This window comes from Archocentrus centrarchus, chromosome 24 (genome assembly GCF_007364275.1).
Source record: "Archocentrus centrarchus isolate MPI-CPG fArcCen1 chromosome 24, fArcCen1, whole genome shotgun sequence".
NCBI classification, from domain to species: domain Eukaryota; kingdom Metazoa; phylum Chordata; class Actinopteri; order Cichliformes; family Cichlidae; genus Archocentrus; species Archocentrus centrarchus.
The window spans coordinates 17,615,103-17,637,194 of record NC_044369.1 but is presented as its reverse complement, the minus strand read 5'-3'; the positions used below and the strand labels follow the sequence as shown (position 1 = coordinate 17,637,194).

Sequence of the window (22,092 nt, the reverse complement as noted above, 5' to 3'; positions counted from 1 at the left end):
AAACAATTCTGCGTGAGGGATTTCTCTGCGACCTTGTTTATGGTATAAAGTGTGGCAGCCTGAATGCTACACGATACAGTATAGTTACAACTCCCACTTAAACCTGTGTGTAGCTTAGCTCTTGAGACCCGTGTATAATTGAAAGAAAACAAGAAAAATATAAAAACATAAAATCCACTTATTATGTGGCTTCTAGCTAATTATTGTTACTAGATCCAGAATGTGACAAAATGGTGACTGCTCTGTAAAAATATGTAAAATATACTGCATGTTCTATAAAAATCCAGAATCATACCTATAGACTCTTAATTACTTTAATTAACTGTCATTACTAGGGATGCACCAATGTATCAGACACTGGTATCAATAGCAGCCTTGCTAACTAATATTAGCATATCTGCAAAAAAGATGACGTTTAGCAGTTGCAGTGGTCGATATTCATCTATTTTGTAAGTGAAAGAATTTTAGAGTCACTATTTTTAAAACAAAGGTATCTTTGACTTTCTGGCATAAAAGTGAGAATAAATAACAACACAGAAAATGTCAGTATTGGCATTAACAATCAGTGCATCCCTAGCCATTACTGCTATTTTAATGACACAGTTACGCAGGCATAAATATTCTGCGTTATGCATCAAGCACCACTAAATGAAATGCAGCCCACTTGCACATAATCTTGGTTATGACTCTATACCGTTGTTCCACACACAACCACACATGCACACAAAAAATAAATGAGTCACAGTGTATTTGCACCTGATTTGGACGTGCGTCCATGTCTGGAAAAGGTCAGCAGTGTTTAGAAAGGATGCGCTATATGCCAGGCAGCCAACTACCACAAAAAACTGCCCCTACACCCCTTAATCACAATGAACTAACTAAGGGGGAAAAAATATATCTATATGTGCAAACCAAAATTTAGTGGTACAATCCCAGCCGTGGAGTGGTCCAGGATGCAATATGTTAAGGAAAAAAATGGAGACCCTTGAGGACATGCCTGGAGATGAGAACTGCATTGAGACACCCCTGAGTCAGCTGGTTCAGTGGTCTTGTTTTTTGGTCCTGAGGAACCCCTGTATTGGCTGTTTTGCTTGTTTGCTTAGTTTTTTTTTGTTGTTTGTTTAGGTTTTTTTTTTTTAGTTTAACAATACTTATTATTCATTATTTACTCATAAACGAACTGTTAACATGGCTGTTCATTCACTACAACATACAGGAACTATATTCTGGCTACTGTGGTAAACAATGAACAAGTTGATTATTTGCATACACATGTATATCTATACATATGGTGTGTTGGATGTTCCCTAGCTGACCCAACAGTTCTCAATTACTCAGGGCTGAACATCGCTTTTAAGCTGAAGGGTGGCAGACCCTGGATGTTGAAGCTCTTGGTCATGGCAGTGTACCTCATTGCATGTTCTCATATCAGGATCTCAGTTTGTTCAGCCTCAACTACGTTGTTCAGTTACCAGAGAGTGTGAGAGTGTTTTCATTAGGAGTGTACCAAGGCCCAGCACCATAGAGATGGGGAAGAGGGCGGAGCAGCAACCGAGGATGGAGCCGAACAATCGGCAGGAGAACAGAACCGTGACAAAGAGCTGAGGACACCCACATCCGCGACTGTGCAAGCATACTTGATAACATTTCATACTGTAGGTTGAACAGTACATGCTAGGGTAAACACCCACTTTTCTCACACAGGCATACAGGGAATCGTGCGTAACTTCAGTCAGGCGCTTTGCCGAGATCTGTCCTCGTGTTCTTTTCCACCCCTGGCAAAAACCCTCTTTCACCTTTAGCCCTGACTCACGTGGCCTCTGCCTTTTACAGTACGATGTTAGCAGGCACGTGAGGCCACAGCAAAGCAGAAAGCCAGTGAGCCAGGGAAAAGGAATCTCTGTGTTGCATAGAGCTCTTGGGCATCCCTTGTTGGGTGCATTTGTACTAATGCCTCATACTAAAGTCATGCCAAACACTACCATGTAAAAAACACACATTATATACGTATTCAGATGAGTCATTGAGTAAATAGATACAATTGAAGTATGAAAAGCATTCATTTTTTTTCTCATGAATTGTAGCCCTCTCTGGAAATGTTAGTCGAGCTCCTTTGACTTCGAGGCATCACTGTGTTCACTTCGAGTGAATTCAGCGGTCGTCCCTTGGGTATCGGTTTTAGAGCGCTCCTGCAGATACAGCAGGAGATGTATTTAAGTGTATAATTGCTGTACAGCAGGCCTATAGATGGCACATATTTTGCACAGACTCATTCAACTGGTTCAAGGGGGCAGAATAAATTGGAAAGACAGTACTGTAAGATACGATTTGGCTTTGTTTCAACTGCACTAGCAGGTGCCAGAACAGTTGCCCTGTACACCCATATAAGAGCATCATGTCTTTTTGGGCACACTGATGTTGAGGAGTATACCTTTTAACACTGCAATGTTAAAAAAGTGTGTGTTCTGGCAAAATATAAAGCTAAATATATAAATGTGGACACAAATATGCACCGAAGTATAATAGCACGGAAATATCTTCTCAGATTTGTCTTTTTTCCAGTAACTTATCACAGAGCTTTGCACCCAATAAGAATATATTAACCTAAAGTACTTTTTGATATAAAAACAACATAGGGAGGTTGAAAAAGGAGATACCTTCTAGGATTCACAAGGGAATGGTGGAGGATTCGTTGAAGGCTGTCTCTTCACTTAAAGTGCATAGTAGCACACATTTGTTCCCTCCCTTCTTTATTAAACACCTCAAATCTTTTTTTTTTCTTTGGAATGTTTTTAATATGATTTTCTACTCACCAATTTAGAAAACTTTGTGCTCATTTCTACTACATTCCCTTCGTTGTGTTTTGTTATCTCAAGTGCTGTCACAACCATATGGGGGGAAAAGACCAAGTAAGGCATGCTGTTAGAGCATGCCTCCACTGGAGGGCAGTCTGTCCTGTAAAAACTGGTTATGTGGGTGAAACTGATTGAAGGTCAGTGTGCTTCTTTTTTCTTCCATGCATGCTGTATTTTGATTTACAATTTGTTACAAAAGTAGTACAGCCTGGATGCTCTTGTGCCACATAAGCATACAGAAGGGAGATCCTCAGAACTTTTTTCTTTTGGACAAATCTTTGATTGTGTGCAATGTTAGAATTTACAATATCATGAAAGAAAATTCAGGCTAAGGATTTAGTAAACGTTATCGTGTATTTTAGTGACTTATATAAAGAATGGTAGTAAATGTGGGGATGTGCAAAGACCTGCCCCCTCTGAGACTCTCCTCCATCATTCCCATCAGGCTTTGCGCAAGTCCCAGGGACATACAGTATGCCCTTCATAAGTATTCACAGGTTCAATCACCAATACAGTATAATGCATTAAACACATTTCATAATGAAACATTCATATGTTATCTACACTCTCATACATAATCCCTCCCTATCAGTGTAGAGGGATTTTTATGAGACATCTGTTTATATCACATAACATATTTTAGGTTTGTAATTTTCTCTATATTTCCAAAAATAAATCATGACGGTGTGTTTAGACTGTCTTAACAGATTTTTGGTTGACAAAACACACATCTCCCGCAGGAAAATTGAGTGATCACACATGAGAGAAGGAAAGAGTTGAAATGCAGAATGGAAAGAGATAATATCTGGAGAGAAGGAAAGGGGAGAAATGAGAGAAAAGAAAAGCCTGTGTATCATAGTGTGGACGAGAGGATGACAAAGCTGTGGGAGATGCCTTCAGAGGGAGGATTCATACTGCAGGAGTTCATAAAGAAGTGGACCGTCCCTATACCTGATGCCCACCGCATTAGGGCTAACATACTGAAGCACATTTATGGTCCTGCGCAGGCGCCGATCCACAAAGTGCGCATCCCAGGCTGGGTAACGTTTTCTGGGCATGTCTATCTTGATGAGTGGACCCTCAGGTTGGATGGGCCTACCAGCTGCATCCACAGGCTCTGTGGACCTCACCTGGAAAACCGGAAGGCAGGTGTCCGTGGCTGTTTCATCTGACTCCACATGTTCCCCTGCCAGACCCCGTGTGGGAGTGGCCTGGGAGCCACGGGGCCCTGGTGTGGGAGCCATTGGCTCAGCTTCAGGGGGTAACGGAAGGCCCCACAACAGCTCAGCACAGCAGGAGCTGGCTAGCACCCTCAGTCGGGGGCCCATGGGGTGTAGGACCCCATAATATAGAACCATACAGGCCACACCTGAGGCAAAGCACAGGAAGACGCCGCAGAGGGCAAAAGAGGCATAGGCGTCAGTGGTGGCTGGGTCGCGATACGCATACCAAAGGGAGCTGAGGATGGCATTTTCTAACAGTACTACTGTGTAATAGGCCACCATTCTGTACCGTGTCCGGCCCTCTCGTACACTGAACCAACAGAAGACATAGACCACGCCCACCACCATGTTAAACAGTACCTCCTCCCACTTGGACATGCAGAAATCGGTGCCACCATGGATGACCCAGAAAGCCATGGCACACCAATGGAGCACCACAAAAATGCCAAAGTAGATGTGGAAAACAGAGGCAAAGAGGGCAAAGGAGAGCACCCGAGAAGAGATGGTAAAAAGGCGCCAGAACAGATGCACCAGGGCACCTCGGTAACTCATGCTCTTCTTGTCGTCACGTGAATCACGCAGAAGCTTGTGGTAAGAGGCTAGCACCCATGCCAGGGACAGGAGGGAGGACACAGCAGAAAGACCTGGAAATTTAGACAGAGAGAGAAACAGAAGCAGAGGAAGGCTAAGAATTAAAGATACTGACAGATGGTTCTAAAAACATCAGAGAGAAGTTCCCAGTTTCATCTTTAAGCATAACCTGAAGATTTATGGTTTTATCTTGGACTTGCTGCTGTTCCTACCAAACAATATGTTTTATTACAGCCAAAGCAATCCATCACATTTTTGAAAGGCATATTATTACCAGGATGATCCCACGTCATCCAGTCAACACAGTCTCCGTTTAGTGCACCAATTCAGTTTCCTTAAGACATATATAATTGTAGAGACAGCAGATATGTCAGAGGAGTAACCTGCTGCATGAAAAATGATAGAGGATTATCTGCAGAGCAGCAACATGCTGCCTCTCAGCAAATGTATTGATGGCATTTCTAAAGACACCCCAGCAGAGAAGGGTATCACTTGTTATGATTGAATTGCTTTCCTTGGGGAACTGTATTGCAAGAGAAAACTAGAATTGTAAAAGAGGTTTCAGTAACAAGAGTGATGAATGTTAGAAATGTGATACAAGTCATGAAGGCTGCTGTTAAGAGTAAATAAACTGATTTCCACAGAAAATGGATTGTTAGGTGGAGATTATGGGGTCATGTGACCAACCCCAGTACAAGTATGATGAGCATAATGCAAAAAAAGAAAAGGAAAACCCTGAACTGCACACAAAATATCAGAATCAAACGTTGCTCATATAGAGCCTTAGGGAAGCCCTTACACTGCAGCCAATCAACCTTGTTGCTCTGGATCATGATGCAGAGCTGCAGCACCAGCTGAGGGGCGCTTTCTAAGAAAGTCTCCAGCAGCCGCAACATGTTGACATCGGCATACTCGTACATCATAGCCCAGTAAAAGCGCCGCTGGTTCTCCTTCTGCCGGTGGCTTTGAATGCCGAGGTACATCGTGCGGATGTATCTGCAGAGAAAGGGAGAGATAGAGAGAACAGGTCCTACATTAGAGTCTTTCACCATTTACACAATATTAAATACTTTACTGAATTCATGCAAAACAGGGAGACATGGAAAGTATAAAATACTTTTTTTTTCACCTGCACATGTTAGTTTTGACAACACTAGAGGGCATTCATTCATTTAAAAAAAAAAAAACAACACATGCTTCACCAGGATTTTACTGATGGGTTCTGTGCCTCAAGCAAACTTTTGTCAAAAGTCCCTCTAAAAGTGTAACCTGTGCAGTTAAAACTGATAAAATAGACAAAAAAAAGAGAGAAGGAAAATAGCCAAACTAAACCTAATTCATATGTTAAAAAAATAATAAAAAACACTCCAGCTCTTCCTAGTTAGATACGAATTTAACACATGATGTAATACAGGTACAATATTAGGTACAACTAATACAACTGTGAGATCTAATATTCAATCCAAAACAACATTAATACCATTTTATGAATTCCTTCATTTTTTAGCTCTTGTAGATATTGCCAACATAGTTATAATTGTGTTTTGATTTTATATTTTGAGGGCGCATTGGGTTTTTAGATTTCCATTACACAGAGATTATGTTAATGGGGTCGACACAATATTATAAACGCTTTTAAATGGAATGCAGTCGAGTACCACTTACTGTGACCTAATAATAAACGAAGTATAGTAAAGCAGAGTTATCACCTTTGTGACAACAATAACAAAAAAATACAGGAGCTTCATAAAAATAGAATTTGCAGCAGAGCCGTTATATTGTGTTGCATTAGATGGCACAGGTGTATCTAATAACATTTTTGGGTGAGTGTGTATCCATTTGTGTGATTGCATAATCAGTTTGGAATCAGGAAAATTCCACTTCCAGATCCAGGATCTGATAGATCCAGCATAAACATGTGGATTTTGTGTGATAAAACTGCCATAAAATGAATAAAGGCTTTAAATCAAACAAAAGTACGACCTGTAGCACAGAAAAGCCCTTGTCTAAAACAAGTATGACCTAATTAAGAACACATTACAATCATCTCTCTGGCCTCTGAAGGTATGGTGATTGAGCTTGTTATGAAAGTAGGATATGTATAGTAAGCAAGGCAATAATAATTCTATGTCTACACATGACTCATATTGTCAGCTGGTTCAGTGGCTAATTTCATGAGTGAAGGGGTTTCATAATGGTGAAGTGTCTCTGATGAAGCCAGAGAGTTAGGTAATGTAGCCAAGAAGTGGCAGCAAACTGAATCGCACTTCTGGTGCGATCACAGCTGTACCACTTTCCATGCCATGCCACATTCAAATTATAATGATTTCAGAAACTTTTTCTGGTTCACCTCTGTATGACCTCATTGACATCCCTAATGTGGTCATACCACATGCTTAAAAATCCTCCATAAAAATATTAATAAATCCAACAAAAGAAAATGTAAACAACAAAATCAGAGCAGGGCTGTTTTTTTCTCTCTTTCCTGTAGAGAAAACTACCATCATAAATGACTGTGACAGTTATAATGGTTTATAGTTATCTTAACAGTCACTTCCGCTATTGCATATTGGGTGGTAGCCGCAGGGTCTATCTGCCTGAGCTGGCAGAGTGGCCAGATAAATCCAGCACTTGATGTGAAGGCAGTCAACCGAGGACAATAGTGTAGCAAGGACAGAAATAGACTAGACAGTAGCACTCCCCAAAACAAACAGAGAACCGAAAGATCTAAACGCAGTTACTAAAAGTGAGATCCAAATCCACTGCAGCGTAACAAACACAACCAGAAAATGCTTATGAGTGGTTTTCAGCATAATTAGCTTTCACATCGGGTACTTGGTAAGAGATTACTGTTTAATTTTAAATGAGATTGAGAACAGTGTACTGTAAAGAATGCATTGTCAAGTTGGGTCTGATTGATTTTGGTGACTGTTTTGAAGGAGACTTAAGCGGTAACCAGTTTCTATTTTCCATAAAACTTCAATTAGCACAGCAGACTTTCAGTTAAATGTGAGAACACTTAATATACATATGGTACATAATTACTTGTGCTCAAGCTGTAATTAATGACCTCTATATATGCTTTGTTTTTGTGGAATGACAATATAATTATCCTCCAACATAAGGATCTATGTAGTGTAGCAAAATGAGGGTGTATATATGCAGTTTTATGTCGCAGGATAGCGGTCTTTGACCAGGAGAGGAATATTTTAACATTTTCTTTAGTAAAGTGAATGCTTCTGGTATGTTTATGGCAGAGACGTGAGGAGAGAGGCAGGGAGAAGGCAGTCGTCCAGATGTGGGAGTTTGTGCTTTCGGATGTCCTGTCAGATGCAAAACTGTGAAAATAGCTCAGAAGAGTCAAACTTGTTCTTGAATTGTTCATTATTGCACTCAATGATACAGTCACCAAGACGTTTTAGTCATTTTTTTCAGGTCTTGCAATTACAACACAACATTATTATTGTCTTACTGTAGGTCATCTGCAGCTGTCCCAAATTCTGCTGCAGTTCATATATGGCTTTCTGGTCAGAGGGCTTAACTCACTCTTCCTTGGTTTGGCCAGTGTCCAGTTTTTTCACATTTATGGTCAGCACTTGAGTTTATTCTTAGGCCATTCTCATGGAATGTCTGTTATATAACCTTATTCCACTGTATAAATGTGTCGGAGTTTTTTTTTTCTTTTGCTGCTGCATCAATGATCCTCTTCTGTCTTTTTTTCTGATAAAGCTGGCAAACCTCTGCATGGTCCAGTCTGTCAGTCAGGTAGTAAAGGAAGAGCTCACAGAAGGACCTACAGTAAAAGGTGAGAAATAAAGAATGGAACAGTACAGGATATTTCCTGGCTCAGAATGGGCCTTCAGAAGGTGATCATAGCATAATCCATGCGCCCACAGTAAAACCAGTGAGTCTATATTACCATAACTTGTAGAAATCTCGACTTTTTCTGCTATTTTTTTTAACTAAAGCTAAAATAGTTAGTATATATGAGTTATTTACACTCCAATTAACAAAACAAAAACATCTCCTGCGGCAAAAATATTGTGCAAATTTGAGAAACTAGCTGTATAATTAGCTTCATTTTAGTGATTTAACAGTAGGTTTCTAGAGTAGCTCATACTGTTATTAACAGAGTTGAAAATGTGGCAGACAAATAGAGTAAAAAATGTCATAAAACATACATAACTGTCAAGTACACATGCTGTAAAGTTTTTAGCTTACAGTAACAAATCTGTTCTCTTCGTAATCTTGTTATATAAACCCCTTCCCATCCAGTAGGAATGCATGGAGTAATCTAAAACAGAGCAAGGTCTGGCTGGGCAAGGAAATTAGGACCATAGGGATGATGGTCATTCTCAGGACAGTGGAACGACAAAGGGGCAAAATGGGCACATTTTTTGGGATCAATAGCTCTGGGCTGCAAGAATCACCATTATATTCAGAGGTAAAGGCTGGCATTCCGTGACATTTTCTGAGACTGGTAAATGTCAGATGGAACAAGTCAACCCCACTCCCTCACTAATGACATGCCACAGAGACCTACACAGGCCCTTTGTCTCCATCCCCCAGTTTCCATTAGTCTGTGTTCCACTGATACGTCTCACTAGTCCGTAGTGCTTCCGTCAGAAACAGTAATCTTCTTGGCCTTCATAGCTGTCGCACTTAGAAAAAGCTAGAGACGAGCGGCTGTGGTTAGCCAGCGCGGTGCTTTGAACTAAATGCTAGTTGCACTGTGCTAACCTGATTCAAATAATGCTAACAGGCTGATGCTTAACAGGTATACTGTTTATCATGTTCACCATCATGCATGAGCACTTTAATGCTAGAGGCACTAGATCAAAAGTCATTAATGTTGGGGTTTCCTTTTTTTCCCCCATGAGCCATACTGCGGCAACATGGTGCTGTAGTGGTTAGCACTATCAGCAAGAAGGTCCAGGGCTTGACTCCGCTGGGGCCTTGCTGTGTGGAGTTTGAATGTTCTCCCCATGTCTGCATGGGTTCGGGTACTCCTGCGTCCTCCCACAGTCCAGAGACATGCATATCATGCTAACTGGTGATTCTAAATTGGCCATAATTGTGAATGGTTGCCTGTCTCTCTATTTTAGTCCTGAAATGGACTGCCGATCTATCCAGGGTGTACCCCACCTTTTGCCGTAGGACAGCCGGAGTAGGCTCCAGCCCAACGGTGACCCTGAATTAGATTAGTGGAAAAAATGGGTGGATGGATGGCCATACTAGAAAATAACTTGGAGGTTAAAATCCCTATCCCTGTGAAACAGATTAATTTAACATGATAGTGGAGCTTCAGAAAAAGAATATTTGAACAATACTGAACTTCAGTAGCATTCTTTAGAGTAGTCATTGACATATTTCACAAATGAAGTTTATGCGCAAGTCCAATAAGGAATATCTCTATTTGGTCATCTGCCTGCTTTCCTGGGTGTTCCAGCTGCTAGTCTATTCTTTACATCACTTCCTCTTTCCCGAATTGTCAAACTCAATACTGACATTATTCTAGTCCAATCAGCCTCTGTTCTGTGTGCTTTAAATTTCAGTGCTCTTCTGTCATTCTGCCTTTCACGCTGTCATTTATACAACTCGCATCCTCCCCATCTCTACCTCACCCTGGTCATTCAGAGGCTAATAGCTCATTAATTGAATTCTGTATCTCAACAAATCATGTCCAATTCTTCAAAATGATCTCTCCTGATTGAATACCTATAATTCTCTATATTGGTGGAGTAACCAGCAAGCCAACAATGCTCAGCAATGGCAGATCTATGCCCTAGTCAAAAATGTACAATAATAGATTACATTACACCTGGTGTCTGTGTCTTGTTATATACATTGAGGTGGTTCAGGCATCTGACTAGGATGCCTCCAGGGTGCCTCCTAGGTGAGGTTTTTTTGGGAATGTTCTATTGAGAGAAGGCGAGAAGAGCTGAAGGAGGAGCCCAGGGAGAGGAAATTCTGGGTGTCTCTGCTTAGACTGCAGCCCCTGTGACCCGGGCCCAAATAAGCAATGGATGGATGGATGGGACTGTATTTCAAATGCGCTATGACTGCAGTTCCTGAAAAAGAACCAAGGGGAAATTACATGAAACAAAAAAAAAGTGTATTTTATTAAAGATCCAAACACTGATTGGCAGAGTTAATATAAGGTGATTGGAGAATTGAGGAAAATCCAACAAAGAGAATAATTAGTGAAAAGTTTAAAAATTGAAAGAAAAAAAAGAAAGAAAAGCTCAAGGACAACAGCTGACAGGTGATGAGGAACAGGTGGAAATAATTACTTGGAGCAGACACTCACAGCAGTGGGAAAACAAAGAAAACAAAAGAACCAAAGATTTTAAAAGAAAATGACTGCTAAAATAAAATAAGTCACTATAAAAATGAAGACTAGACACATATAAACACACAGACAGGGTGCACAAATCATAGAAATAAAAAAATAAACTCCTACAATATTTTTTATTTGTTTATATAGCACCAAATCACAACAACAATCGCCTCAAGGCACTTTGATAAAGACCCTACAACAATACAGTGAAAGCTTCAACAATCAGATGACCCCCTATGAGGAAGCACTTGGCGACAGTCCGAAAGAAAAACTCCCTTTTAACAGGAAGAAATAAACCTCTGGCACAACCAGGCTCAGGGAGGGGCAGCCATACGTCACGACCGGTTGGGGGTGAGGGATGAGACAAGAACTAAAATAAAAGTAAATGAGAATTTTCTAACCCTTAATTTTATTTTTAAACTTGTTAAGCTCGTATATCTAAGGACATAAAAATGAATGAGAGCTGTCATTTACTCATTTGCTCTTATGCTTCTGGATAATAAACGTTGTTAGTTCACAGTGCCTTTGATCCAGCAAAAAACTTGTACAGTTAAACACTTTCAGGGCTGTCAGAAAAATCCAAGCTCACTTCATCATGTCTCTAACACACACGCACGCGTGTGCGCACACACATAGCACATTCCCCCCTCGATTCTCACACACATTCTGCGATTGTGATGCACACTGTTAACACTCCCACTGTGCCTTTTCAGATGTAGTAACACAAACATCTTCTGAGAAACAAGCGCACATGCACACAAAGATGGATACATGCATACTCGTCACCGGTGTAGGTAATAGGGGGATTTCCTTTCTTTTTCCAGGCACATTTGTCAGACAGATCTGTCTCTGCCTGTCTTTCCTCATCCCCTTCCCTCCCTGACCCTCTCTCCACTTAGGCTTGGATTCTCCTTGATTCCTCGGTCCCTTTTTACTCCTCTCGCTTTTAGCTCCATAGCTCCTCTACAGGGCTCCTCATGAATTATTTGTGGCAAGATCATAGCGATCACTCATGGCTCGTTAAGCAGCATAAGCATGGCCTAACAGCTCAATGCAGTGCCGGGGTCATGTTCCAAGACCAGCTGTCTACTCTTGCATTCAGGATGCAGGCAACCATTAAAAGCTTCCACCACCACAACACGCTACACGCATGTATACGATCACAACCACAAGGTCTTCCTGCCTTTTAAATGTACTAACGAAAGCAAGATGTGAGCTCAACACAGATACGGATAATGAACTATAATATTTGTATGACATCTTGAGAACAGAGCACGAGCTGCAGTGAGGGACGGGTGGAATGACAAACACACACACCATGTGGAAGACTTGGCTGCGTTGTTCCTCCTTCTCCTCCAAAGTCACTGACCAGTGAGTCATCCAACCACCCTTACACTAATCTCTCGAGAGTGTGGTTAAAAGGATCGCACACAAACACACACGCACCTTGCCAAGTTTAACAGCATCTGTCTTCTCAGTCATGCTCGTGGGAAGGCTCAGCAGCTCAGACCGTATTCATATCTTGTCATAAGCTGATTCATAAGATGATCACAAGTACTATTACAGCAGGATGAAGCAGAGCTTATGCATCAACTCAAACAAGTGGGAATCATGTAGAACACTAAGCACAAGGAACATATAACATACGCATGGCCTGTGGGTATATAAAAAGTGTGTGTGTGTGCGTGTGGTTGTGTGTGCGTGTGTGTAAGGTGGAGGAAGTGCCAACTACAATGAGTCACACCCTGAGTCACTCTGAGGGGCCGCACATTGACTCTCAATCAGGTTTAAACCCCCTTTATCAGACCTCTACCCCTCTGGCTTGAAATCTTTACTTTTTTTATGTCTTTGTCTCTTTTCAGAACACCTCTTAGCAAAAACCCACCGTTCTTCCAGTCTAGTTTAATCTGGGATTAATTTTCCATCTGGGCGAAGTGGTCATAACAGGTACTACTTCTTCCAGTTTGATTTTATATCAGCAGTGCTATCCAGAGTGTATGTTAAGACCTGTTATAACAGCCTCAATAAAACTATTGATTAAAGCTTGTAACAATTAATTTATTAATTAGCTGACTGACAGAAAATGAATTGAGCGTTAATGTAATCATTAATTATTATTAGAAGAAAAAAGGCATTTTCTTGAACCCAAAAACCAGAAGGATTTGCTGATTTTACCCATTCATCCATCCCACCGTTTTCTTCTGTTTTCCAATTCAGGCTTGTGGGGATGCTTGAGCTAATCCCAGCTGTCATAGGGCGAGAGGTGCTGAACAAGCTGCCAGTCTGTCACAGGACTAACACAGAGAGACAAACAACCATTCACACTCACATTCACACCTATGAACAACTTAGAATCACTGATTAACCTAAACCATGCGTGTTGTTGGACTGTGGGAGGAACCCAGGCACCCGGAAAGAACCCATGCAGGCACACGGAGAACATGCAAACTCCACGCAGAAAGGCTCCAGCTGGTCAGTGGAATCAAAATGCATATTGACGGTGACTCCAGAACAAACATTTTGGGAATGGAGAAAGTGACATAATGCACACAAAATCTCTTCTTTAAAGCATTTGTATACTGTGTGTTCTGCAAAAAATCCTGTTGTTGCTTTCAGTCAAAAAGTGACGGGGACAAACGCTCCTGCCTTGCCCAACAGCACTGTCTCACGGAGAAGTCTGTAGGGGTAACAAACAGATAGCTGTCTATGTATGAATATGACTGTGCTTGTTGCTAAAGAACATTTAAGGAGTCCGTGTTACGACTCAGTCTGTTTTTGCCCTTTCCAGTCAATGAAAGTGTCACAACTCTGGCAAGAGCTTAAGAGTGATGTCAGTGTCGTGTTATTCATCGACTGCCAATTTTAATCATGCCAATGAAAACTGTTACAGCACGCATCTCTTCCAGTCAACATTGTAACTTCCAGTGGAGAATTTTTTTTTTCAAAAAAATGTTATCATTTCAGGGATTTATAGGATTTCTGCACTTTCCAGAAACACTTTGTGGTTCAGAGGGGCTCAACTTTAACAGCATACCACTGATCCTACATCAGATATGTGTTTATCCTCCTTATGGTGAAGAATAGCTCTGGATAAAAAGCTGGCTGAGTTTAGATCCGAGTCCCATGGGCGAGACAGATACACTTACATACAAACACACAACACTCTGTGACCAGTGCCTTTGGGTCATTCTTACACTGAAAGCTGCTGGAATTTTGAATGGAGACCCGGTTGACATGATGCAAGCTGAAAGCGACAGGGAGCGGCAGCCTGAGATGTGAGATGCTTTGTCAACTCTGCTCTGCCTCGTCAGTTCTCTGAGTTTCTAATGGTTAACCAGCACTGACGTCTTGACTAAATATTATCACTGTAATTGCAAAATGTCACACACCCAATATTTCATGTGGTCTGTTTGAGATTCACGAGGAATTTATTTGCTTTTCAGATGAATTAATTTTGTTTCATCAGAATTGGCTTTATTTATTTGAGTTTAATCGTGAAGACAAAACAGGTAATGCTCACAAGGAATCATTCAGACTGGTTTTTCAACCAAGTGGCAGCAAATGCTCGGCACCATCAGCATCTAGTAATGGCCACCAGTGTTTTATCTGCCCTTCATTATGAGGAGTGTTGAAAACTGGCAATAAATTGTCAACAAATGTAACATGATGATTGCAGTCATACAGAATCCAGTTCCAACAGTAATATAATGATTTGAGCTCATTTATAAGTCACAGTGTTTGTATCTGAATTAATTTGTCAACAAAATATTTAACAATGCAGTTACTTAATTTAGGCAATTTAACTTACTTCACTATATAGCAGTGGGATTACATGAAATATGTGTTTTACTATTATGGCCTGTTTGATAAACCACTCAACCTGAGGCCTGCACTGCAAAGCAGGATTACATCAGGTAACCCTGGGTTTTCTGTACTACGTACAAAGGTAGGTCACTTTTTACTAGGGTGTATCACCATGATAATTTATGCTGAACCTAATCTGTTCAGGAGCCGGTTATGTTACAGATTAGAGATCATCAGGTATGAAATCACCCCCTACTGACCAATCAATTCTCTGGAAAAAAGTGTCACCATTCCTGGAAGATCCCTTTGCCCTTTGTGCGGCGATTATTCCTTGATTTTCTTCCTGTTAGCTGCAAACAGTTTTATTGTTCTATAAGCACTAATACAAGATCCTAAACAAGGATGCCTACACTGTGGTTGCTGACCTTATATCAACTTTCCATGCAGACTAAGCCTACAATTGAATTCTGTTTTTATATTTAATCTTCACTTCCAGACTGTTAAACACCACCGAGTCTGCAGTTGAGAGAATAAAGTTTCAAACACTTTTAATACTCCATTACTCTACAGTGTCTTTCCTGTCACATACACACTCATACCACTGTTTTGTAGCAGCTGTGTTGCTTTCAGTCGTATTACATGTTTATCCTCTTCATATTTTCCCCATAGTATAGTTTCATCTTCCTTCATAAAATCAGTCGCTTTACTGCCGATACACGTACCCATTATTGCGATTGTTCAGATGCTGATAATAGCACGCCTTTCATGTGAATGCGCAGGGGGAAAGCCTGGGTTAACTTAGTGAGCTGACAACCAGCTTCCTGTGACTGCTTATCTTGATTGCCAATGTTAACAAAAGGATAACCTGACTATGTTGTACTTGCTTTATAGAGCAGGCCTCTGCACAGCATATTACCCAACAAACATTTGACAAAAAAATGAAACATGTTTTTATTAACGACGATGATCAAAAATGAGACAATTAATAAACTCCATCATAATCTTTCCTTATCAGCGGGATTTAGAAACTTAATTGACGACTACATAAAAGACATCAGACGTATCCGTGTAGCTGACTATACCAGCTCATTAACCCAGGATTAACCCAGATAGCATTGCTATAAAAGAGGTTAAGCAAAACCTAGTTTCCTTAAAATTATTAATGAAAACATATTAAATTGTTTTTTGTTTTTTTGTCCTGTCATGGGCCCAAAAACTGTGTTTCCATTTTCTGGTCCTTGAAGTAAGAAGGAAGTTCTGTTTGGTCATGGTCTTGGACTGTTATGCTGTCAGGTAACTGAGGAAACCACAGATGATGTTTCAGAGATAACCATATCTCTGGAACAAACAAATAAATAAAACAATGGCCAGAAAAGAACATCAGCAATGGCAGCTCAGGCTTAGTCCCTTAACTTTGGCTAATTTCACCACAAATGGGAAAAACATGGAAAAAAAAGATAAAAAAATACAGCATGAGAGGCACAGATGGTAGCTGTAGTGGACACCTTTTTTTTTTTTTAATTACTTTTAATAATGAAAGGTAAACATACTCAATTTCGCTTCAGCTCTTTGTATAACATCACTCTTCTCAGTGGCTGGCTGATAGGCAAACAACAGCACAGCGGGAGTAGCCCACACACAGGTTTGTGACACTGCCCCCTGGTGACAGTAAACAGCTACAACATGTAGACAACAGTCTGCAAAGCTGTCCGTAGGGCCCCGTTGGAGTTCAGTTTTACTTTACAAGGTGTGCAATCTGTTGCCTCTTTACCATCCTCCATGACAAAAAGAAAAAAGAAGAATTGCTGAACACCAGCAATTACCATTGCTTAAATGGCACAGCTGACAGTATCAGGGCTGTACAAATAAGCGCACCATATGCCACAAGAGATAGGAATATAATTTACATATGAACGCAAATATACATGTTTCACCAGCACTCCCGCTCATATCTTTCCCATACCTTCATAGATGTCTATATTACTTTTTGTGCTAAAACTTAGACAATCTATGATATCCATCTGAAATGGGAAGCCAGGGAATGCTTGAACTGGCTGGAAATCTTCTTGACTAACTCTCTGCAAAAGTGTGAATAAATATTTTTCCTAAAATGTCAAACCATTTTCACCGCTGTAACATTTACAGTAGATTTGGAAGAAAACCAATTTCACATTTTTTCCTCCTTCTCGTATGTGCAGGTAGCAAATACTGACTTTAACCATGCATATCAGCTTTCCTCCCTGCTATACACCTTCTCTTTTCCTTTCTGTGCAGCCAGTCATTTGTCACCATTAGCAACAGTCCTCAGGTACCCCAACCCAATGAGCTGTGATCATGTGACATGGTGTAGCCACTAAGATTAAAGGAAAGCAAAGAGATGGGGGTAAAAGAGATGAAGGGTTATCAGGTGACCATGTCTGACAGACGAGGAGGCGAAAAGGGAGAAATAAGAAAGATAAGAGGAGGAAAGGTAAGAGGAGAAAAAGAGATACACAAGCAATGTGGTCACCCTGCCTTCAGATGGATGACAGCCAGAGATTCAGGGTGATAATTTGGGGTCAGCAATGGACTAAAGCATGATAAGGATAAGGATGTGTAGATTCAGCTATTGATTGCTTTAGCAGCCATCAACAGCACCGGGGTTCTCCAGTATTCAGATGGTTGATCAAATGAAAGGAAGGCTTACTCAAATCATTGAGTTAATTCAATAGTTAAAAATCAAACCTACATAATGCAGCTTAAAAAGTATCCACCTTAGATTACAAACACACTGAAAGTTTTAGCTCACCCACAGCCACGGCTGTTTGATTTGTTGTTTACCACTTAAAGATGAAAGTGATAGCTGCAGTGACATTTCTGAATTACCTTCTCAACTTACAACAAATTGCAGCTGATATCACAGCTCTTCGTGGCAAAAGTTCTGTAGACTCAAACACACGCTACTATATGAATCCCACCAAAACTGAAGAAAAAGTTTTACAGTATGAGCTTAAATATTAGCTTAGGAGGTTCTTAGAATAACAACAGTTTGTGACTCTGTGGCTTTTTCCTAACTCAAACTGCCTTTTTAGTGAGAAATACCCTGACAGCTTAAAGTGAAATCCTCTTTTTACTCTCGCTTTCCTGCTGTCTGTTTTTCAGTCTCCTCACCCCTCCTGCATGGTTCTGGTGGCTGCTCTACAACCAGAGGAGAGGCGAGATTATGTGCGGATTAAGAAGAAAGGACTGACCCACTTGCTTTTCAGAGACCCAAAAAGGGCCATGTGGAGGCTGGCTTTCATTCAGTGTCAGCGCTTCTGTTGTACTGTGCAAGACACTTGAAGTTCATGTTGATTGCTCTTAAGACTATAATTAGCAGGGATGGCTTATGGTGTTTAAATGCCCCCCACCCCACCAAAAGAAGACAAAATCACTTTGCAGCACTTTTTTCCCTCAAGGTTTGATGGGCTTGCTTGCAGGTTAGGTGGCATTTTGCATTTTTCAAGCCCTGAAGATAACGCAAGGATGAAGGCGAGAGCCAAGTCAGCACACAAGGAGGAAAAGAGGAGAGGACACGGGGGCTGAGGCGGTGGAGATAACCACCAAGAAAGTGGAAAGAGACTGGGCAAGAGGAAGGGAGAGAATAGAGAGAAGTGACAGTGTGATGTAGTGACAGGGGAAGTGGAAGAAGGCGAGAGGCAGCCAAAGTGGCAAGACAAAGACACAAGGAAAAGCTACATGAGGTAGAAAAGAACCTGGGGAGTGAGAGGAGAGTGAGAGGAGAGGAGTGAGAGAGAATGAGACCCAGGAGGTAAACTAATCACTGAGCACGCAATGCAATTTTCTGGCTCTGTGCCTCCACCCCACCATACTCCTCCCTCCTTCGCGCTCCCTCCCACCATGCACCCCCTCTTCATCTCAGGGGCTCTTTTTACTATTCCGCTCACACACGCTGTCTCTCGCTCCTCTATCTATCAGGCTGTACCATTTCACTGCTTCCCCTCATCTCTGTAGTACTGTTCTGTAATTCCCTCTGGCTCCCAAAAATGGATTGATCCACTCTGGCCATCAGCATTTTTAAAAAAATATGCTGTGAATGAAGGAAGAGGGACTTCTAATGGAGCTGCTCGGGTGATTCTGTATCATGCTTAAATGACAAAACGTATTATTTAGTGCTAAACAAGGTTTCTTGGGGTGTTTTCCACTTTCTGTGATGGGGCTTGTTTGTGACAAATCGAGTGATGGGGAAAATACAACAACAGAAGAAGAAAAAAAAATGATGTAAAACAGCATCTGTGCATGCGTGTGTGTTGAGTGTGTTTTCCCCCCAGGCAAAGGAATTTAGGAAACGTTTGATATCGCAGCAGTAAAGGTTTAAAGTGTCTTGAGTCTCTCTCCCGAGAGCGGCGGCAGGCGGCTGCCTGCCTTACTGTTTTGCAGCGCCTTGATGATGATGATAGATGTTCACTCCAGACATGCAAATACAGGAGGCGGCTCCATAGCACATCGCACATGCTCTCACTTGCAAACGCACGCACGGGCATACACATACCAGCTCATGTGAATGTCTGACTATAATCAAGTCATCCGTTGATATATTAATCTTCCTTTTATGAGAAAATACCCCCGGGAAAATGCAGAAAGCTCCCGCACACAGCAGTCTCAAAACTGCCGTATTTTCACAGTCGCACAGAATGGAAAGCAATATTAGTCATATAACGTGCTAATTTGAAATATAGGAACGCTTTCTCAAAGAGAAAGGTGTAAATGTGTGAGGAAAGTGAGCAACTCATTATTGACGTGCAGTATGTCACCTCATTCATCACAAATGAAGCTGCTCACACACTGCTGAGGCTCATGGGGACACACAAAACATACCTGCACACACATATAAGCAGAGGGTCGCACTGACTGTAGGATTAATTTCAATTTGAGTATCAAATGTTCACCCTAATGCAGTAATATGCAGACATTGTTTCAAACACACACACACACACGAAATTGTGGCCATATTCACACAAAAACTTTGGCACAGATCAACATATCCTTCCCTAAAGCATGTAATAAATCCAGTTCATAGGTTACACTTAAAAATGACACTTAAATACTTGCACAGCTATCATCCTTACTTTCAAGCGATAAAACACGCACACACACACACGCGCGCTCACACATGATCGGATTTTTACACCAGGCTTCACACCATCACACAGCGCCACTATGGGAAAGCCCTGAGCCCCATTGCTAACCTGAGGGGATCCAGTGACACAAAGCATATGTGTTAGCCTCAACTGCTACTCAATGACAGGCCCGTTGAGTATAACTTGTTGTGACAGATCAAAATATCTGCCTTGCAGGTGCTGGGAAAGAGACAGACAGAAAGACAGTGAAACAGAAAGCATATTACATGGCCATCAAAACAGAAGAGGTATTTTAGTCATGCTCGAGTGCTTTAAGGTTGACAAAAGGTACTATTGCAGTAGGGCACGGCAGGCTGCGACGGAAATAGTTACTGACAATGAGGAAAAAAATTAAGTCATCACAGTTCCAACAGAGCTGTGGTGGAAAAAAATCTCTCTCTTGCCCTTTGCAGCATTTCTACCCCCCCACCCCCACCCCCATAAACAGGTTCCTCCCATCACCCAAAAACTGGCTAACACAATATGATATAAATCCTCTGAGACAGTAGACTAGATTCATGGTGTCAGCTTTTTCAGCTCTTAAAAATGCTTACACAAAAACACGCAAACACACGCAGAGGGTGGCAGACATAACACACATGTGCAGCTGGGATTGAGAACTCCAGGGTGCCTTTATATTTGTGGGATGGGGGATGGTTAGATGGAGGATATGAGGATAAAGGTGTGTGTGTAGGCGAGAGGGGGGTGATGGGGCCAGATCGATAGTGGTATCCTGAGAATCCTTGGTTTCCTCAATGAATCTATGCAAGGAAGACTGGATGCCTACAGGACAAAGCCACCTCCAGACACTGGAGTTAGGCCTGTTCCCTGTCTAAGCATCCTTTCATCAGTGCACTGGAGTTACTGATTGGCTGTTTGAGGAGACACAAACATCCCTTGCAGTCAATAACGGCAGTGTGTATGATCGCAGCTGTATCTGCTTGTCTCTGCCTCAGAGCTAAAAAAGGAAAGGGCTGAGATGTGTGATAACACACAAACACTGTGATGAAAAATATAAAATAGTGAAGTTTCACTGATGTGTTGATGATATGACAAGAGGGATGTGTCTGATTTTTTTTTCCTTTTTTTAATGGAGCACAGTAGCTTGAAAACAGTGCTTTAACCTCACCAGGATGTCAAAAAATTCTGACAAGTACAAAGCTTGTGCCTTTGTAGTATAAAACATGATAGACAGCTGTGAGCTGGTTGGCTTTAAAGCTGTGTTTAAGTTGAATCTGAGAATTCTGTACATTGCTGGACACTTGTCCTTTTAGTTAGTGACCCTTCAGTTTATCTGGGAAGTTTCATTTGTCAAAACAGCACAGAAACCCTACAAACATGCCCTTGAAAGAGAACAGCATTTAAATGATACCAGTAACATGACACCTGTATAAGCATAGGGCATTGAGTTTTTTTGCAGAATTTATGTTCACAACCTTTCTTGAAGTGTTTAAGCTCTGCTATTTGTCAGTGCTTACACTGTTTCTCTGCTTAAAACAAAATTAATTATTACCTTTTTACTTTTTTAATTATTACACTCATCAGCTTTCATCAACATCAGATTATGACCTGAGGGATACAACAGGGATCTATATTGGGCCCTATTCTCTTTTCACTTTTCGTGACCCCACCCCTCTCCCACCTCCCGTGGGGTATTTAAAAACATAATATTGCCTATCACTTGTAATACCCAGATACATCAACCGCTGAGGCTACATCCACAAGTATTTTGGTAAATGTAGCTTTTTAAAATTTATTGTGATTTTTCATCCACATGTAAACAGCATTTCACTGAAAAAGAAGGTTTAGAAAAATTACTGCCAGTGTGCAGATTTTTGAAAATTCAGTTTTTGTATTTACACGTGGATAAGGAAGGAGATTTTGTCTTGCAATGTCAGATATCGGACTCTGCGTCATGTTATTTTTTATGATTGGCCAACGTTTCTTAATGGTTAAGGTTACATCGCTGCCTGTTGCTTTGGCATGCTCTTGACAACGCATGAGATTGTTTATTTGCATTTTCATGTGGATGGAGATATTTTTCAAACTGAACTTGGAAAAATCCCCATTTTAAAAAACACCCGTGTTCATGTGGACAGAGACTGAAACCAGACACTGAC

At 41.1% G+C, this 22,092-nt stretch overlaps 1 protein-coding gene across 1 annotated transcript in view; it reads right to left on the bottom strand.

The window, feature by feature from the left end:
- Positions 1 to 3,630: 3,630 nt before the first annotated feature.
- xkr6b (XK, Kell blood group complex subunit-related family, member 6b) overlaps positions 3,631 to 22,092 on the bottom strand; it is a 69,133-nt gene continuing 50,671 nt past the window's right edge. The window contains exons 2-3 of the mRNA XM_030721930.1: positions 5,469 to 5,665; positions 3,631 to 4,722 (exon numbers count right to left, since the gene is read on the bottom strand). Of these exons, the coding sequence (XP_030577790.1) occupies positions 3,752 to 4,722; positions 5,469 to 5,665 (1,168 nt within the window). The 3' untranslated portion in view covers positions 3,631 to 3,751. The remainder of the gene's footprint in view (positions 4,723 to 5,468; positions 5,666 to 22,092) is intronic.